Genomic DNA, 14,456 nt, shown 5'->3' with positions numbered 1-14,456 from the left:
GCATGTTTTCATGTGCCTTTTGGCCTTCCTTCTGTCTTCTTTTGAAAATTTTCTAGTTAGGTCCATTGCCCATTTTTTAATTGGATCATTCATCTTCCTTTTATTTAGTTGTATAAGCTGTATGTAGATGTTGGAGAATAAACCTTTATCAGTGATAACATTTGCAAATATGTTCTCCCATACACTGGGCTTTCTTGTTGTTTTGTTGATGGTTTCTTTTGCTGTAAAAAAGCTTTTTATTTTTATGTAGTCTCATTTGTTTATTTTCTCTTTAACTTCCATTGCCCTAGGGGCAGTATCAGTGAAGAAGATCTTTTGGCAAAAGTCTGAGATTTTGCTTCCTGTGGATGCCTCTAGTATTTTTATGGTTTCCCATCTTATGTTTAAGTCCTGTATCCATTTTGAGTTTATTTTTGTGTATGTTGTAAGTTGATGATCAAGTTTCATTCTTTTGCATGTATCTGTCCAATTTTCCTAACACCATTTATTGAAGAGACTGCCTTGATTCCATTGCGTATTCGTACCTCCTTTGTCAAATATTAATTGAGCATAGTGGTTTGGGTTGATATTTTGGTTCTTGATTCTATTCCATTGATCTACATGTCTGTTCTTGTGCCAGTACCAGGCTGTATTGAGAACAGTGGCTTTGAAATACAGCTTGAAATCTACTTTACTCTACTTTCTCAGGATTGCTGTGGCTATTCGGGGTCTTTTATTGTTCCAAATGAACTCTTGGAGAGTTTTTTCTAGGTCAGTGAAATATGTGATTGGTATTTTAATGGAGAGTGCATTGAACCAATAGATTATTTTGGGAAGTATGGACATTTTGATGATGTTGATTCTACCAATCCATGAACATGGTATGTACTTCCATCTGTTTACATGTTCCTCTATCTCATTTCAGTGTCGTGTAGTTTTCCAAATACAGGTCCTTTACTTCCTTAGTTAACTTTATTCCTAGGTATCTTAATTTTTTTGGTGTGATAAATAAATGGAATTGCTTTTTTAGTCTCTGTTTCTGTAAGTTCACTGTTGGTGTATAGAAATGCCATAGATTTCTTGGCATTAATTTTATATCCTGCTACATTGCCAAATTCATTTATTCAGTCAATTCATTTTTTAATGGAGTCTTTGGCTTTTTTATGTACAATATCATGTCATCTGCAAATAAGGATAACTTTACTTCTTCTTTTCCAATTTGGATGCCTTTTATTTCCTCATGGTGTATGATCTTTCTGATTTGCTAGAATTTTGTTGAGGATTTTGGCATCTATGTTCATGAGAGATATTGGCCTGTAATTCTCTTTCATTGAGTTGTCTTTATCGGGTTTTGGTATTAGGGTAATGCTGGCTTCATAGAAGGAGTTTGGAAGTGTTCCTTCCTCTTGAATTTTTTGGAATAGTCTGAGGAGGATGGGTTTTAGTTCTTCCTTGAATGTTTGGTAAAACTCTCTTGTGAAGCCATCTGGTCCTGGGATTTTGTTTGCTGGAAGCTTTTTGATAACTGTTTCAATTTTTCCCAAGTCATTGGTCTATTGAGATTTTTAGATTCTTCCTGATTGAGTTTTGGGAGCTTGCATTTTTCTAGGAATATGTCCATTTTCTCCAGGTTGTTCAGTTTGTTGGAATAGAGTTGTTCATAGTATTTTGTAACATTCCTTTGTATTTCGGCGCGGTCTGTTGCTATTTCACCTCTTTCGTTTCTGATTTTGTTTATTTGAGTCCTCTCTCTGTTTCTTGGTTAGCTTGGCTAGAGTTCATCAATCTTGTTTAGCCTTGCAAAGAACCAGCTCTTGGTTTTGTTGATCATATGTATTGTTTTTTTTTTGTTTCTATGTCGTTTATCTCCATTCTGATCTTTATTATTTCCTTCCTTCTGCTTACACTGGGCTTTTCTTGTTGCTCTTTTTCTAACTCTTTGAGTTGTAGAGTTAGAAAATCTGTTACCATTTTTTCTTGCTTTTTGCAATAGGCTTGTAGAGATATGAACTTCCCTCTCAAAACTGCTTTTGCTGTGTCCCAAAGATTTTGGATGGTTGTGTTTTCATTGTCATTTGTTTGCAGGATGTTTTTAATTTCCTCCTTGATTTCTCTGGTAACCCAGTCCTTGTTTAATAGCATGCTGTTTAGTCTTCATGTGTTTGATTTCTTCGGATTATTTTTATTGTAGTTAATTTCCAGTTTTATGCTACTATGATCTGAGAAGATGCTTGATATGATTTCTATCTTCTTGAATTTGAAGAGACTTTTCCTATGTCCCAACATGTGGTCTATCTTTGAAAATGACCCATGTGCACTTGAGAATTATGTATATTCTGTGGCTTTGGGGTGGAATGTTCTGAAGATGTCGATTAATTCGATCTGGTCTAGTGAGTCATTTAGGATTGCTATTTCTTTGCTGATTTTTTGTTTAGATGATTTGTCCAAAGGTGACAGTGGGGTATTAAAATCTACTATCACCAAAACCGGTTTGGCTCAGTGGTAGAGTGTCGGTCTGCGGACTGAAGGGTCCCGGGTTTGATTCCGGTCAAGGGCATGTAAATTGGTTGCTGGCACATCCCCAGTGGGGGGTGCGCAAGAGGCAGCTGGTCGATGTTTCTCTCTCATTGACGTTTCTAGCTCTCTATCTCTCTCCCTTCCTCGCTGTAAAATATCAATAAAATATATTTAAAAAAAAAATCTCCTACTATGATTTTATTGCTTTTAATCTCTCCCTTAATGTCTTCCAGCAGTTTTTTTGTTTGTTTGTTTGTTTGTTTGTTTTATTTTATTTTTATTTTTATATTTGGGTGCTTCCATATTGGGTGCATATATATTTACCAGGGTTATTTCTTCTTGTTGGATTGCTCCCTTTAGTATTATGAAGTGGCCTTCATTATATCTTGTTATGTCCTTCACTCTGAGATCTAATTTGTCAGATATAAGTATTGCTAGCAGCTTTTTTTTCATTTCCATTGGCCTGGAAAACCTTTTTCCATCTCTTCACCCTCAGTCTGTGTGCGTCTTTTTTTCTGAAGTGGGTTTCTTTTTTTTCTTTTTTTTCTTTTTAATATATTTTATTGTTTTTGTACAGTGAGGAAGGGAGAGAGATAGAGAGCTAGAAACATCGATGAGAGAGAGTCATCGATCAGCTGCCTCTTACACACCCCCAACTGGGGATATGCCCGTAACCAAGGTACATGCCCTTGACCGGAATCGAACCCAGGTCCCTTCAGTCCCCAAGCCGATGCTCTATCTATTGAGCCAAAGTGGGTTTCTTGTACACAACAGATATATGGGTCTTGTTTTCTTATCCAATCTGTTACCCTATGTCTTTTGATTGTAGCTTTTAATTCATTTACATTTAAAGTTATTATTGATAGGTACTCATTTGATGGGATTTTTATTCTATACCCCTGTGTTCCTTCTGTTTTCCTTAAACATGTTTTTGTCTCCTTGGTTATGGTAATTACTATTTTATTCTGTTTGATGCCATTACAAATGAAAGCGTTTTCTTAATTTCCTTTTCAGATTGTTCATTGTTAGTGTATAAAAATGAAAATCATTTTTATGTGTTGATTTTGTATCCTACAACTTCGCTTATTTGTTCTAACTGGATGTGTTTAGTTTTATTTTTGTCAAATTTTTAAGTTCTATTTAAGAATTAGATTTTCTGTGAATAGAGATAATTTTATTTGTTCATTTCCAATCTGAATGCCTTTTATTACTTATTATTTAATTACTCTGGCTGAGATTTCCAATAATGTATAGATAGAAGTAACAAAAGAGGATATCTTATCTTATTCCTGATCTTAGAGGAAAAGCTTTCAAACTTTTACCACTGAATAGGAAATTAGCTGTGGCTTTTTCATACATAGCCTTTATTGTGTTGAAGTAGTTTCCTCTTTTCCTAGTTTATTAAGAATTTTTATAGTCACAAAAGTTTATATATAACTTATTTTGCTTTTTAGAAAATTATTTCCTTCAGGTAGATAACATAGAAAAACATTTTCACAAAGAATTATCTCTGTTACTCTCATTAACTGTAAAAAAAATAATAATAATAATGGCCAGTTCCCACAAAGGATGAAATGATCCAAATATTCCAATTAAATGAAAGTAAAAATTAATTATCCTCAAAAGTAAATATCTGTGGGAGACTGCTATTATTTGGACTGGCAATTGGTTTTTTCCAGAAATGTTTATCTTTCACACTGACTTAATTTTCATATTTTCACTGGGACAGAAACAGGAAAAAAGCCAACTCATAAAGGTTTGTAACAGCAAATGGAATTAGCACTTTCATAGCCCAAACCAGTTATTCAATATTATTCAATATTACTTAGGTTTGATTCTTGTCATGTAATTTGCTTTATATTCAAATTATTGAGAACATCCTTGGTGGTATTTGCATCACTGATGGTGTATTTGCCAATGAGAAAAGGATTATCAAACCATGCTTTCTCTTTACTATTGTTTATGGTTAGTAACCCTTAAAGAAGACCTCTAGTGTTTGTGTTTGGTGATTTCTGCAGAAATATGGACAACACATGGCATTTACTCAATCTACAGCAATGTATACTCAAGTACTGTAAATGATGCATAGCTATTTAAACATAGCAGTTTGGTCAGAAGATCTTATGGCTTTTTCAGTAATTCCTATAATGGTGAATGCAGAGCCCTGATTAGAAAATTATATCTCTTGCACGGACAAACTTTTCTATCAAGTAAACTAATTCAGGAATAAATGAACTGTTGTCATTTTCTTTTCTAAACAGGTTTTCAATTTCTCTCAAAATAATTAAAATTTATCTTCCAAATCCAATCAAGCATTTCAAGACTTATTCACTGGAAAGTCACAATTATTTCTGGGTAGTAGAGAACATTATATCCTATTCATATTTCTTTGATGGAAACTTAAGCTGTGACTCAATGTCCTTTCAAAAATTCGATAATTTTGACAACAGAATGCAAGCCTTCTCTTAGAATTCCTAATCAAGCCGTTAGTGTCAACATGCACATGGAGAAGTGATGTTTATTGACAAACAGAAAAGTTCTGTGGGTGACAAGCTTGGTAAGAGTTCTATCTGCATACAGTCACTGGGTTTCAAAAAACAAAATTGCTTGTGAAACAGTTTACTGTTTGATGTCATCAGAGTATCTTTGAAATGTTCAAAGAGAGCTCACAGACTGAATGCCTCAGATGGTATGAACGGGTACACTTGAATCACAAAACTAGAGCAGATTACATAGCAATACTGAGCAGTTTCATCTAATTCTGTGGTAGAAGAAAAACTACAGCTGGTAGTTCCTCCGACCAGTAATGCATCAGTCCATCTAATATTTATTTGACTGTGATAATCAAGATTCTAGAAAATGGGGGAGGACTAGATAAATGTCCTGCCCTAATCAGACTAATATTTTGTTTTTTTCAGGGCCTTCTCCTTAAACTGTTTGTAACTCTAGGGTGGTATCATTGCATAAAGACATGTTTTATTTTCCTAAAGTACCATCAAGATACATGCTCAAAAAAAAAAGATACATGCTCCATCAAGTTCACTGTTTGTATAAAGCATCTTTTGTTGGGATTGTGGATAGAAGCACCGTAGGGTGGGTCAAGATAAAATTCTAATAACACTTTATCCTCTTTCTTGGGAGAAAGATTCACTGTCCAGTGAATTTTCAGAACGCACTGATAATGCTTCTTCAGTGTATTGCTTTCATATTTTCATATATTCAAAGATGAAAGAACAACCCATATTGTATGTGGTTCGTTTTTTCTCTCACATTTCCATTGCCCCTTATGAACAAAAATAGTCCACACTGTGAAACAATTTTAAACATCAAAACCTATTAAGGGAAATGATTTATGTTACACAGCTGTGCACAGCAGCATCCAACACTGCCAAGAGGGAAGAGCTCCTGATAGTGCTATTTGACATGAAAGTATTTTATAAAGATTGTTTTCAAAATAGCAGAAAGGACTCTAGTAGGCGTACATATAAAAGAAGATGCTCAGTTCAAGGTTTCTGAAGCCCATCCCTTGGAGCAAGATTAAGATTAGCTCTCTTGCATGAAAAATACTGTCTGAGGAAAGAAAAGGCTAGTATAAAAACAATAAAAGCCCCAGTGAATGTTTATTTTATATCAAATAAAATGATTAAAATTCTAAACAGACATTCATGCTATTTTGTTATTAGTACAAGTGGGTACATCTAATTTCCATTTGATATCCCTTTACTCATTGAAAAATTTTCAGACTCCATTGAGAAATGTTTTAATAAGGAGCTTGTAAATTTATTTCCTTTGCACAAAAAGATTTACAATCTTTGTTAAAATATTCCAAGCTTTCTCAAGTTTGTGATGTCAGCATTCTTGACATCCCTCTCCCTAAGTCTTAAAAATTTTTTAACATTTATCTTTATAATTGGAAATAATACAATGTACCTTTTTCCCCCCTGTTGACCCCTTCTAGCCAACCCTTCCCCCACCCCAGGCCTTACCCACACTATTGTCTGTATCCATGGGTTATGCGTATGTATGTATATAAGTTCTTTGGTTGATCTCTTCCCATCCCTATCTTATTTCTGAGATTCTACAGTCTGTTTCATGCTTCTATGTTTCTGAATCTATTTTGTTCTACAGTTTATTATGAGATCATTCGCTACTTGTCTTTCTCTGACTGGCTTATTTTGCTTAGCATAATACTCGCCAGGTCCCTCCATGCTGTCTCAAAGGGTAAGGATTCTTCCTTTTTTACTGCTGCATAGTATTTCATACTATGTACCATGGCTTTTTTTTTAACCCCTCGACTACCGATGGGGACTTGGACTGTTTCCAGATCTTAGCTTTTTGTAAACTGTGCTTTTATGAACATGGGGATGTATACATTCTTTCTGATTGGTGTTTTGGGTTTCTTAGGATATATTCCTAGAAGTGGGATCACTGGGTCAAATGGAAGTTCCATATTTAACTTTTTGAGGAAATTACTTACTGTTTTCCATAATGGTTGCATCAGTCTGCATTCCCAACAGCAGTGTACTAGAGCCTTTTTCGCCATATTCTCTCCAGCACTTGTCCTTTGTTGATTTATTGATGGTAGCCATTTCTACTGGAGTGAGATGATACCTCATTGTGGTTTTAATTTGCATCTCTCTGATGATCAGTGACTTGGAGCATTTTTTAATATGCTTCTTGGCCATCTATGTGTCTACTTTCTAGAAATGTCTACTTAGGTATTTTGTCCATTTTTTAGTTGGATTTTTTGTCTTCCTTTTGTTAAGTTGTATGAGTTGCTTATATATTTTGGATACTAACCTTTTATCAGGTGAATCATTGGCAAATGTTTTCTCCCATATGGTGGGCTCCCTTTTGATTTTGTTGATAGTTCCTTTTGCTGTGCAGAAGGTTTTAATTTTGATGCAGTCCCATTTGTTTATTTTCTCCTTAGTTTCCTTTGTGCTAGAAGATGTATCAGCAAGCATATTGTGATGAGAGATGTTTGAGATTTTATTGCTTATGTTATCCTCTACTTCCTCTGGTTTTGCCTTCACAGCCATTCTTAGGCAAATCTCATAGATCTTTCATCATAAACATTGAAACCAGTGTGCAGTTCTGTAGACTTAGGTATTTATTGTACCTTAGTCTTTTTAAAATATGCACTGCTATCCATTTTATTTCACTTTTTATTCATTCCATTTTACAGAATATTTTCTATTCTCACAGGTACCTCCTCTTCCTGTTCACCTCAACAGAAGTACCCTGTAATTGGTACAAATCATGCATAACAGATCTGAAAGTATTTGGGTTAACAATAAAATATAGATAAATGATACTGCCTATATGCAAATTTTATTGAAAGGAAACAGTTTTAGAGATTTATGCACATATTCTGATATCAATAACTAATGGATAGTCTTATTTAGAAACAATATCTTTTATAGCGCCCTATAAAGTTGTCCAATAACTGGATTTTATAATCACTTGTAAAACCTCAGAAAACTCATATTTGAAATATAGAAGAATAGGAACCCCAGTTTCAGTCTTGAGGCACTATTAATTGATACATACCCTTCTATTATCAATCTCTTGTCTTAGGGGTCTCACCTCATTCACATTTACAAAATGAGGCTTTTGACTTAGAGGAGCTTGAAGGCTTTACTCCACTGAAATATAATGTTTCTAAACTTATGACTAAACACCAGAAAAGACCAAAAGATCTGCAGAGACATTAAAGCAAAATGGTCCTAATGAGTCTGCCCAATGCAATAAATGAAACTATACTTTGCTATTTTTCAATGAGTGCCCAATTGAGTGTGCTTAAATTGTTACATAAAATTAAAATAAATGTCACAGAACTCAAAACTATAGCACCCATTTAGGCCAAAACTGAAGTGTGTGAAAATTTTCTAATTTTCTTGAGCTAAACTATACATATTTATTATTAGATCTCTTACAAATATAAATCTGTGGACTGAATGTTGGTATCCCTCCAAAATCCATAATTGCCACTGTGATGATATTTGGAGGTGAGGCATTTGGGATGTGATTGGGTCATGAGAACAAAATCCTCAAGACGGTTTCCCTGCCTCTATATGAAGAGACACTAGACATGACCTCTGTCATGTGAGAAAGTAGCAAAATGGGAAAGGGACCCTCATCAGGCATCAGTTCTGCTGGTGTCTTGATCTTGGACTTCCTACCTCTAGATTTGTGAGAAATAAATGTTTGCTGTGTAAGCCACCATGTCTATGATATTTGTAATAATAGCCCAAACTAATATGTGCTGCTGTGGTAAATAGGATTTATAAAGTATTTTTATTAATTGTTTCATGGCAATGTGTATACTAATTTTCCATCCAATGATGTAATTAGTATTACACATGAAATTTCACATTTCACTTTATCAATGCTTTACCTTCCAGTACTTAAATGAAGCAATTACTGTAAGAATACTTGATATTTATGTTATTCTAGTGAAGAAATGTTTTGCTTAGGTTAAACATTATCACCTCTCAGATTTTGAGAATGTACCTCTAAAGCAGTTTTCACATATTTTGCATATACATTTAGATTTATATAAAATTAATACACTTTTAAAAAAATGTTTGTTCTTAAATTCAAATAATTTGTAAAATAAATTAGATAAAATCTTAAATCTTTATGATATATACATCAAACCAAAGTATAAAAGACTTTTGTCTCCTTATTAAAATACTAGAGTGAATAAAAAAAAAGTTCTTAAGCATGACATGTATGTAAGGGAACAGTATTTTATTAACTGAATATATTTTTTCTTCTTTTGGATCACAGTAAATTCTGAGAAAATTTAGCTCTAAAACAGTTTAATACTATCACCAGGTATGCAAAAGTAATTTTCTAAGTATATTTCCTGGGCACACTTCACTGGGAGAATGCATTGAAATATGGATATATATTAACAGTGTATCAACAGTACATTTTGTAATTTTCTGATTGATTTGAATTTGAATGGTAGCAATATAACACAGCTGCCTTTATGTTAAGAAGAACAAAGCAGAGTAGAACTTTTGTATAACAAATAATTTGAAGCAATTGCTAGAAGTTAGACTATCTCTGTATTTAGTATTGACTCTGATATTAAAATAAATAAACAAATAAACATAGAAGAAAATGAACACCAGAAGAAGGGAATCTGCTTGGAAGCAGACAATGCAACATTTGGATTATGATTTTTTTTTTTTTAAATATCCAGACCAGTTACACATTTTTCCCTGGCTCAGGATAAAGTCTAATAAAGAGGGATTCTTGCCACCAGAACTAAATAATTGTTATACTTAAAATATATTTTCCTTGCATATTATATATTAAATGCTCAGTAGTGTGCATAAATAGAACTGAATCCATTGGGAAGATTCAGTCTTCCTAAACCTAATATAAAAAAAAAACAAAACAAAAACCCTGAGTTAAACAGTTGGAGTATTCTTAAACAGAGTTCCATCATATAAAATAAGAACATTTTAAAAAATCTATGAATAGAATCAGTTGCATCTGAAATTCAACATCAACTATGCCAATTTCATTAAGATAATCAGCCTATTAATCTATTTCTTAAAGGTCACATAATCTGGACATTAAAGAGAGGCACAGGTTGATTTTTTTTTCAAAATGTGACTACTGTACCATCATTATAAAGTTAGCTTTAAAAATCTCATCTGTAAATTTAGCGTCACAAACTTTCATGAGAGAAATTGCTTGGCCATTACTATTCCCTCACAATATTCCTCCCCTCTCCGCCCCTCCCCCTTCAGTGTAGTATACAATAGAAATTCACATTCTCAATGTTATCTACAGGTTATGGTTCACATTGTAAATAAAATACTCAAGTGGAAACTTCTTGGAAATGAAAATGAAAAATGAAAGGCCAAAAGGTGATCTCCCAATGAAACATTTTTTAAATGAAATCTGTTTATTCGACAGATGTGTTCCTTTGCTTTCCTCCACGGATGCGCGTTATTAGAACCTTTCCTGCAGCGGAGACCTTCCTCGCCCTGTGGCTTCCTCCTTCTTTCACTGAACCTTTTCCCTGAAGCAGGGCCACGCGCGTTACCACAGCAGGTGGGCTAACGGGAGATTCGTGGAGATTAACAATGGAAGGGCCTTGGCACTTCTTGCCAAAGCAGCCCAGTGGTTCCTCTTTGCTGCTCACCAGAGGGCTGTCCCAGACAGACCCGAGAAGGGGAGAGGCAGGGCAGCTCGCACACACGCAGCCTTTCTGGGGAAACTGGACAAACATCAAATCCTAGCCTTTGGCTGTGCTTTGCATTTAATAGTTACTAACTGCTTGACAGCTATCCCAAACTATGGGCAAAAATCATTAGACTGTTTTCTTCTACAGAGGAGACATTTTCCAGTAAACTCTTTTTTCTGGTTTTAATGTAACAACTGAATATGTAACAAGAAGGCCAACAACAGCAAAATTGAATGTGTAGAATCTATTTTAGCAGAAGAAATTCTGCAAATACTAATAGCGTTACCTGAATGAAAGAATTCTGTAAACATTAATTAATAGAGTATCTGAATAAAAATAGAAAATACGTTTGATCAAGTGCTCTGACTAGAATTAGTGCCTTCAGATAACTAGGTCATATTACAAAGAACCAACAGTGACTCCATTTAATCCATTAGTTGTTTACGAAAGGCAATGACATGTAAGAACAACACAGTTTCATTGGTGAAATGAAATAATTCCTTCAAGATGTCTTATTGGCAGAGAAACTACAGACACATACAAATCTTTACCCATGACACTGGCAGGCAATGGAGCAATTTCCCACCTGAGAGAGCCGGTTCTTCTTATAATGAGGTGGAGGTTCAAGATCACACCATTAGTAGGTGGTCTATCCAGGCTCCTAGGTTTTGGAATCTTGTGCTCTTTCCTCTGCCAGAAACCAAATGCTACAAGCCAGGCGCTGTGCTCAGGGCATAATCAGTTCACTTGGTGGTACCGTCCTAGCAGCAGAAGTAAAATCTAACTCCTTTAACCTAGCATTTACTTAAAATGTTTTCATACTGCATTCAGCCTTAAGCTGGTATTTTCTGTCACAGAATTTTAAAGCTGCAGCATTGCATTTCTTCTGAAAATTTCCCTACTAATACAAAATTAAATAATGCATTTCTGCCTGTCATTCTTTCCATATAATCAGTAAAAACCGATCTAAAATGCATCCAGCTAGGTAGAGTCTTAGCAATTTGATATTGCTTCACTAGAGTAATTTTTATTTATGGACCCGTCTCTTTCATGAAAATACTATCTCAGTTTCTGTCTTACACTAAGGGCTTATAAATTAAATCCATGCAGGGCCAGGTATCTGCCTGAATCTCCCTGGCTGCTCAACAGCCCCTGGTATACGGCAAAGATGTACAGAAAGTGGAGAAAAGAGAAGCATGGAACTTACATTGCTGTTCATCACTCATGTCCCCACAGTGATCTGTGAAGTCGCACACGCTGTCAGGAGGCACGGAGACCCCATTGCCACACTGGAAGGCCTCTGCTCCTTGCCAAGCCAGTGGACAGAGGAGGACACAGAAAATCCAAGGAACCCAGGAGGCTCCATTCTTTGGCAATGGTGGCATTCCGGCCAGTCAGAAGAGCGGCACTTGGTCTGTCTGTAGAAGTCAGGCAGCTGTAATAGGTGAATCCCTCATAAGAAACATTATTTTTCTTTTCTCTGTTCTTTCCTTTCCAGGTTTACCTCTTATGATTGGGGACTGTTGGTAACAATCTGCAACTCTGGCAAATGACTCCCAAGGCAGTTCCTTGAGTCTTTCACAGGAGTGTCCTTAGAAAATATTTAACTTGAGTAATTGCACCATTTCTCTATCTAGATCGACATACACATTTATTGCTCTGTTTAACAATTTAAGCCTTTTGTATTTCTGCTATCTCCTGAAAGAAAATTTTAAATAAAAGAGTGGGCCAGGATATAAATGGAGAGAAAACCATCTTAAAATGATAAGTGATATAAAAATGTTCTGTGTGAATTCATATGCTTATTTAATCACATTCATGTAATTCAGAACATTATTGTGGTTACTAAAACTTACTGAAATATTTCAAGCCCAAATATCAGAATGGCTCCATGGGAATGAAATGGGTATTCTTTATTATTGAATAGAAACCTTGAATTGCTTGTTTAGATTACTTGGGAACAATAAGATTTTAAATGTTAAAAAGACATTGGAGCTGAAACCGGTTTGGCTCAGTGGTAGAGCGTCGGTCTGCGGACTTAAGGGTCCCAGGTTCAGTTCCGGTCAAGGGCATGTACCTTGGTTGCGGGCACATCCCCGGTAGGGGGTGTGCAAGAGGCAGCTGATGGATGATTCTCTCTCATCGATGTTTCTAACTCTCTATCCCTCTCTCTTCCTCTCTGTAAAAAATCAATAAAATATTTTTTAAAAGACATTGGAGATCATTATTTTACAAATCACATAACTGGGGTCCAAGGAAATATATGAGGAAATAGAATCACTTGGTGTTAGAAAGTAGAACTCAAATGCGCATCCTTCTATAGTCAGTTCGTTTTCATTTACTTTTGCAGGTGAAACACACGATTTTAGATGCATCTTTGGAATGCACAGTGTACCAAAGTTCAGAATACATTGACATATTAATAAAATTCTATGGGCTGAATAATTATAGAAGTTATATGAAGTTGAATATTCAAAATATTCCTTTATATTTGATTTCTTAAAGGCATGTTAACATTCTTTTTTCAACAACTTTCTTCTAATTTCTGAAATATGACAACAAGAGACAGAGATATCCCAGGAGATTGTGAGAAGCAAGTGGACCATGTATGGTGGCATGGACAATAGCTCAGGGGCAGAGAATGCATCTGCACATTTAAAGAAAGTCTGAGAAAAGTAAGATTCCCCACTTCCCCCACCCTCACATTCTAGAAAGAAAAGGCCCAATGAAAATATTAAATTCTATGATATGAGCCTTCAGGACTCTGGGGGGAAAATCCATACTTTTGGACTATCATTGAGCACTCCACATTCTCTAGTATTTCATTGCTCTCTGCTTTATTCAGCTTCACACCTAACTGCTCCCCTTATTTCTCTGTTTTGTAAAAGAATATTGAGTAATACCTTGTTATTCCTCTTTGTGTGTCTCTTAAAGGTCCTTTTCACTTTTTTATAGTCTTTCTCTTCACACTTACAATGTACAGTATTATCTATATACTAGAGACCTGCTGCACAGATTCATCCACCTGTGGGGCTCCTCAGCCTGGCCTGTGCCCTCTTGCAGTCCAGGGCTCTCACAGTCCGGGACCCCTGGCTTCTTACTGTCTGCCTGTATCCGAGGTGGGAGAGGCTCCTGCCACTGCCACTATGCTCACCAGCCATGAGCCCGGCTTCTGGCTGAGCAGCGCTTCCCCTGTGGGAGCACACTGACCACCAAGGGGCAGCTCCTGGGTTGAGCTTTTTCCCCCTTGTGGTCAGTGCATGTCATAGCAAACAGTTGTTCTGCTGTTAGGTGGATTTATATTATACACTTTTATTATATGAGACTAGAGGCCAAGTGCACAAAATTTGTGCACTGCTGGGGGGGTGTCCCTCAGCCCTGTAGATTGGGCCTAAACTGGCAGTTGAATATCCCTCTCACAATCCAGGACTGCTGGCTCCTAACCACTCACCTGCCTGCCTATAAGATTGCCTCTAACTTTTTCTGCCTACTGGCCTGATTGACATCTAACTGCTCCTCTGCAGTTAGATGCCCCCAACTGCCCTTCCCTGGAGGTTAGACCACTGCCAACTGCCCTCCCCTGCCGGCCATCTTGTGACAATGTGGGGGTGGCCATCTTGTGGCAGCCATCTTGTGATGATGTGAGGGCACAAGGGCCACCTAGGCTTTTACATAGTATAGATTGTTTTTTCACAAAGCTATATATCTGAAGTCCTGATACGATACGTTTTTCAAACCTACATTTGAA

The 14,456-nt window shown here is 36.0% G+C and overlaps 1 protein-coding gene across 1 annotated transcript in view; it reads right to left on the bottom strand.

Moving 5' to 3' along the window:
* The window catches only part of MALRD1 (MAM and LDL receptor class A domain containing 1), a gene marked incomplete at its 5' end in the record, with an annotated part of 553,418 nt that extends 541,325 nt beyond the window's left edge, over positions 1 to 12,093 (bottom strand). The window contains one exon of the mRNA XM_084867858.1: positions 11,916 to 12,093. Coding sequence (XP_084723984.1) covers positions 11,916 to 12,093 — 178 coding nt within the window. The remainder of the gene's footprint in view (positions 1 to 11,915) is intronic.
* Positions 12,094 to 14,456: the final 2,363 nt, after the last annotated feature.

The sequence above is a fragment of the Pipistrellus hanaki genome, assembly GCF_964339955.1.
Source record: "Pipistrellus hanaki genome assembly, chromosome: 1".
NCBI classification, from domain to species: domain Eukaryota; kingdom Metazoa; phylum Chordata; class Mammalia; order Chiroptera; family Vespertilionidae; genus Pipistrellus; species Pipistrellus hanaki.
Note: the sequence above shows the minus strand (reverse complement) of the source record. Positions and strands in the feature narration are given on the sequence as shown.